The sequence below is a fragment of the Camelina sativa genome, chromosome 6 (assembly GCF_000633955.1).
Source record: "Camelina sativa cultivar DH55 chromosome 6, Cs, whole genome shotgun sequence".
Classification (NCBI taxonomy): Eukaryota; Viridiplantae; Streptophyta; class Magnoliopsida; order Brassicales; family Brassicaceae; genus Camelina; species Camelina sativa.
In genome coordinates this window covers 20,916,724-20,922,728 of record NC_025690.1, presented here as the reverse complement: position 1 = coordinate 20,922,728, position 6,005 = coordinate 20,916,724, and the positions used below count along the sequence as shown (strand labels likewise).

General features: G+C 43.2%; 1 protein-coding gene across 1 annotated transcript; it reads right to left on the bottom strand.

Annotated features, from left to right (window-relative positions):
- LOC104792658 (non-specific lipid-transfer protein 1-like) lies at positions 5,209–6,005 on the bottom strand. The gene is made up of 2 exons (XM_010518846.2): positions 5,576–6,005; positions 5,209–5,422 (listed from the first exon to the last, which is right to left on the bottom strand). The coding sequence occupies exons 1-2, from the start codon at positions 5,923–5,925 to the stop codon at positions 5,413–5,415; spliced, it is 360 nt and encodes a 119-aa protein (XP_010517148.1). The 5' UTR covers positions 5,926–6,005; the 3' UTR covers positions 5,209–5,412.

Sequence of the window (6,005 nt, the reverse complement as noted above, 5' to 3'; positions counted from 1 at the left end):
TTTTTTTCCTTGGTTTGCAAAAGGAGATGTTTGTATAGTGATAGATGATGAAGAGACTGATCAGGGGAGTGACTGTAATGTAAATGCGATAGACTATAGTGGAAAAAAAAAAATACTGGGATTGGTTGTTCTTCTCGCTCATCTAATATAATGTAGGACCTCTGGTCTATTATTTTGACATGTTAATTCGATTTTATCTGAAGAGTGATAATTCCACCAAAATACAATTTAGTGACGTACTATATATATCTATTATTGTAGTAAGAAACATGTCATTTATTATGGGTTCTATTGTAGTAAGAAACATATATACCATTTATTGCCAATAGTTTTCTTTCCACAGGTGTACGTTCTATCGTGAGGTATAAGTTATAGAGAATGATTTGTAACTTGAATGAATGATTATATTACAATGTCTTACATCCTATTTATACAAGTATGAAGTTCTAGAGCGTTCTAATTACAGATTATACACTTGACATAAATAGATGATATGATAGTCCTTAACATATGTTTGATTGATTCTTGATTGATCCTTGATACGCCCCCTCAAGATGGAGGGGTCTTGAGCACTCCAATCTTGGACGTGAGATACTGGAAGGTGGTGCGAGATAATGGTTTAGTGAGAGCGTCGGCAAGTTGATCCTTAGTGGAGATGTGTTTAACGCGGAGGTGACCGGCTTGAATTTGATTCCTGATGAAGTGATAGTCCAGCGCAATATGCTTCATGCGAGAGTGAAAAACAGGGTTTGCACAGAGGTATGTGGCGCCAATGTTGTCACAGTAAATGACAGGAGCATCGTGAAAGGCGAGACCAAGTTCAGTAAGCAAGGAGCATATCCATGTTAATTCAGAAGAAGTATTTGCAACAGCTCGGTATTCTGCTTCAGTGGAAGAGCGAGCTACACCTCTCTGCTTTTTGGAAGACCATGAGATGGGATTTTGACCGAGGTAGACAATGTAAGCATTGGTGGAGACAAAATCATCTGTGTCACCCGCCCAGTCAGAGTCTGAGTAAGCATGGAGGGATAGTGGAGAGTTACGAGCAAGGAAGATGCCATGAGTAGGTGTTCCGGCAAGATATCGCAGGACTCGCTTAGCCGCCTGCCAATGGACTGTCGTCGGGGAATGCATAAACTGAGAGAGCTTGTTGACAGCAAACGAAATGTCCGGACGGGTAAAAGCTAAGTATTGGAGACTGCCCACAACCGAACGATACTCTGTTCCATCAGAGAGTTTGGTTCCCGAGTTTAATGTCAGCTTTGGTGATGTAGCGAGAGGAGTGGCAATAGGCTTGGCATGAAGCATGTTGTGACGAGAGAGGAGATCAAGGATGTAACGACGTTGTGATAGATGAAGACCAGTGGAGACTCGTTTAGCTTCAATGCCAAGGAAGTAGGACAGTTCTTCATGGTCTTTGACAGAAAAACGATCAGCCAAAGATGTGAGGGTGGCTTGAATCAGACGATGATCACTACCTGTGACTAAGATGTCATCGACATAAATCAACATATAGACATAGGAGTTACCTTTCTTTAAAATAAAAAGAGAGGTGTCTGCCATCGAATTTGTGAAACCAACCGAGAGAAGATAGTTCCGGAGCTCCGTGTACCAAGCTCGAGGAGCTTGTTTGAGACTGTACAGGGCTTTCTTGAGATGACAGACAAAGTGAGGCCGATCCTTGTCAACAAAACCAGGTGGTTGAGTCATGTAAACATCTTCGGTTAGAGTACCTTGAAGAAACGCGTTGTTGACGTCAAGCTGACGAATAGGCCAATCGAGTTTCACCGCAATGTCAAGAACGGTTCTGATGGTGGTCGACTTGATGACTGGACTAAAAGTCTCATTGTAGTCGAGACCTTCTTGTTGTGTGTAGCCTTTGGCAACTAGCCTCGATTTGTATCGATTTACAGAGCCATCGGGTTGGAATTTGGTGCGATAGACCCATTTGCAACCTATGACATTTATTGACGGAGGTGGTGGTGGAACTAAATCCCAAGTAGAGTGAAGGACCTGGGAATTGAATTCATCGGACATTGAATTCCGCCATCGATCGTCTTTGAGAGCTTCAGCAAGCGTTCGCGGTGCCAGATCAGAAGCAGCAAGTGTGGCAGCGAGAGAGTACTTGATATTAGGTTTAACAATGCCGGATTTTGAGCGCGTAGCCATAGCGTGCTGGGGAGGTGGTGCAACAGCCGGGACTAGGGAGACAGAAGACGGTGACGGTGAAGTCGTTGTCGAAGGTGACGAGGTAGGTGATGTCGAAGATGATGATAGAGAGAGTCTTGGACTCGGAGACTGGGTCGTAGCGTGAGAAGACTCATGATGGGCCGTGTCTGAATTTGTAGCAGATTGGGCCTGACTATCAGATTGGGCCTCCACAGTTGTATTAGGCGACACAAGTAATCCAAAGTCGATCGAGTGACCCGGTGAGATAGACGGCGAAGGACCAGAGGACGGAGGCGACTCCGGTGGTAAAGAATGCGGAAGCTGAACGAGTGACACAGGGTTGTATGTGGAAGGGATAGGAGAAGCGTGGGGTGGATCAGCGGTGGTCGAGGAAAAAAGAGAGGAAAAGGGAAATGAAGTTTCATCAAATTTAACATGCCGAGAGACATAGATGCGGCCAGTGTGTGGGTTGAGACAGAGGTATGCACTTTGGGTTAAGGAATAACCGAGGAATATACAAGGAGAGGATTTTGGTTCGAGTTTATTGGAGATGTAAGGACGTAACCAAGGAAAACATAGACAGCCAAATGTTTTGAGTTTATTGTAGTTAGGAGCGGTTTGAAACAGCTGTTGATATGGAGATTTATGCGAGAGGACGGGTGTTGGCATACGATTAATGAGGTAGACAGCAGTGGACAAGGCATATGGCCAATATGATGGTGGGATAGAAGCATGACTTAAGAGAGATAAGCCAGTTTCAAGGATGTGGCGATGTCGTCTTTCAGAAAGACCATTGTGTTCAGGGGTGTGGGGAGGTGTGGTGAGGTGAGTGATTCCATTAGTGGAGAGAAAATCTCGAAGAGCAATGTACTCACCACCATTATCAGAAAATAAGGTACCAATTTTTGTTTGAAACCTGTTTTTGACAAGAGCTTTGAAACGGATAAAGGTGTGTTTGATATCAGATTTTAGTTTAAGTGGATAGAACCATATATAGCGAGTGTAGTGATCAACAATGATGAGGTAGTATTTGTAGTTGTCAATAGAGAGAATTGGTGATGTCCAGACATCACTAAAAAGAATTTCTAGAGGTCGAGAAGAAGAAATAGAAGTATCTGAAAAAGATAACTTGTGACTTTTATTAATTGAGCAATCTCTGCAAAGAGAGTTTATTTGAGAATGTGAAAAAGGTAAAGAAAATTGAGAAACAATAAGTTTAAGAATACGAAGGGAAGGGTGACCCAAACGAGAATGCCAATCTTGCAAAGTTGGTTTGATAGAGGTGGAAGTGGAAGTGAGATAGGAGAAGGGTGAGGAAGAGAGGATTTGCCACTCGTATAGCTCCGCTCTAGTTCGACCTTGGAGTAAGCGGACCCCCGTTCTGAGATCCTTCACCTGAAAATATGCCGGGAAAAAGTGAACCGAAACTTGATTAGCATTGCATAATCGATATACAGAGATTAGATTTTTGTGTATTTGAGGAACACAAAGGACATCTTTAAGAGTTAAAGCAGTAGAGGAGGAGGGAAGAGATGTGGAACCAGTATGTGTAATCTTTAAACCAGAGCCATCGCCAATGAGCACCTCCTCACTACCGTTATATGGTTGATGAAGAGAAAGATTGCTTAGATCAGAAGTTATGTGATGAGTAGCGCCAGAGTCCAAGACCCACAGATTGTTGGTGAGAGACGTGGGTTGAGCAGTGGTAAGATGTGCCCTTAGCTGCCAGTTGGTTGGTGGATACGGCAGTGTTGGAAGCAGAGCGGGATTAGCCATGGTGGAACCGGTCAGCATCTGAAACTGCGGACAACGCTTGGCCGAGTGTCCTTGCATACCACAGATCTGACACTTACCAAGATATGGTCGGGGTGAGCGGGTCTCCTGACCACGAGGAGGAAACTGGGGCTTCCATTGTTGCTGGTGATTCTGGTATGGTTTGGAACCGAACCGACCGTTGCTGCGGGTATTGTTGACATAGTTGGCGGTGATGGGAAAGGTTGCAGGAGCGGGAGCAAAGATGAGCTTAGCCTCATGGTTAAGCAGTTTTTCATGGATCTCAGTAAGGCTAGGAGCAATGTCACGACCTTCCAGCTGGTCCACAACGGATTTGTAATCTTCAGAAAGACCACCGAGAATGAAGTCGATTTGATCTTCATGATCAATGATCTTGCCGAGTAAAGCAAGGGAATCAAACCTGGTGGTGAGACCAAGAACATACTCATCAATAGTACGAGTACCCTTGGTCCATTGTTTGATTTGATGTTGAAGCTGCTTGATGTGACCACGACTTGGTTTGGCATAGGTAGCAGCAAGAGTGGCCCAAACTTCAGCGGACGTGGTAGCACGCGAGACTGTCGGCTGTACGGTGACGGAGAGAGCACCAATGAGAGCGTTGTAGATCAGTTGGTCTTGTCTGGTCCACGTATCAAAATCAGGATTTGGTTTGACGACATCATCAACGGTGATGCGCTGAGCAGGGATCGGGGCAGACGCATCAAGGTGGCTGGAGAGACCATAGCCATGGAGAAGAGCGTGAATCTGACGGCTCCACATGATATAGTTGGAAGCAGTAAGCTTAGTGACATTTGACATGTTGATGTGAGAGAGAGTGGCACCATTGACAGAAAAGGTTTCAGAGTTTGCAGTAGCCATGGAAGGAGACAAACAAGGTAAGAAAGAAGAAAGACGATGGAAAAAAAAAATAATAATTAGATTTTTGGGAGTCGTATATGCTCTGATACCATATAGAGAATGATTTGTAACTTGAATGAATGATTATATTACAATGCCTTACATCCTATTTATACAAGTATGAAGTTCTAGAGCGTTCTAATTACAGATTATACACTTGACATAAATAGATGATATGATAGTGCTTAACATATGTTTGATTGATTCTTGATTGATCCTTGATATAAGTTAACTTTATTTTTTTGAATTGCCATGATAGTCGATGTTAACACTTCCCAATGTAATGCAAAATTATCAAGATTCTCATATCGTCGATTGAACTAAATTGAAAGCTTTAGTAAAAATATAGAGTAACTTAATCAATAAACTTCAAGTCTGAAATTCATATAACGTTCTTTGGGAACATAGTACACACAGACGACTACATAACGGGAACACCATGATAGAAATTAAAAACAGCCATTCGAAGTTCGAACATAATTACTTAATATTATCTCGTCCATTTTTTATTATTCGAAACTTCCGCGAGTAGCTTCATCTCACCGTCGCTCATCACCTCACGCTGCAACCACATGATACAACACCGTTATAACACATGCATAGATATAGTTTTTTATTATCTAAAACTCCTTTAATTTACGGTATATGTGCATATATATATATATATATATATATATATATCTGAGAGGGGGTGGGGTGAGAGAGATTAAGATACGTCTTGCAGTTGAGGCTATAGCTGATCTTGTATGGAATTTTGACTCCACATGCCTTAGGAATTCCAGCTGCACGGCCAGGGTTAAGAACAGATCCTACGCGTCTAGCGTTCTGTTGAATGCAACCGCAAATTTGCTGACGGTCTGCGGTCGAATGGGCCGTGCTGTAAAGGTTTCTGACGCCGTTGCAGCAACCTCGGGGCATGACACCACCTTGTATCACGTAGACAATGCACGGTGCCAAGTAGTTGTGAACGGCCTCACAACTGAGCAGAGCCGCGTTAGCTGTGATTGGACCAACCACAATCATGCATGCCAAGACCAAGCATGCAAACTTCATCCCTTTGGCCATATTGATCACTGACGTAGGCCTCTTTTTTTCTTATTTGTTGGTTTACAAAAGGAGATGTGTGTAGTGATGGATGGTGAAGA

Excerpts from the sequence above, each read along its gene's own strand:
- LOC104792658 (XM_010518846.2), bottom strand. The coding sequence starts at position 5,925 with ATGGCCAAAGGGATGAAGTTTGCATGCTTGGTCTTGGCATGCATGATT.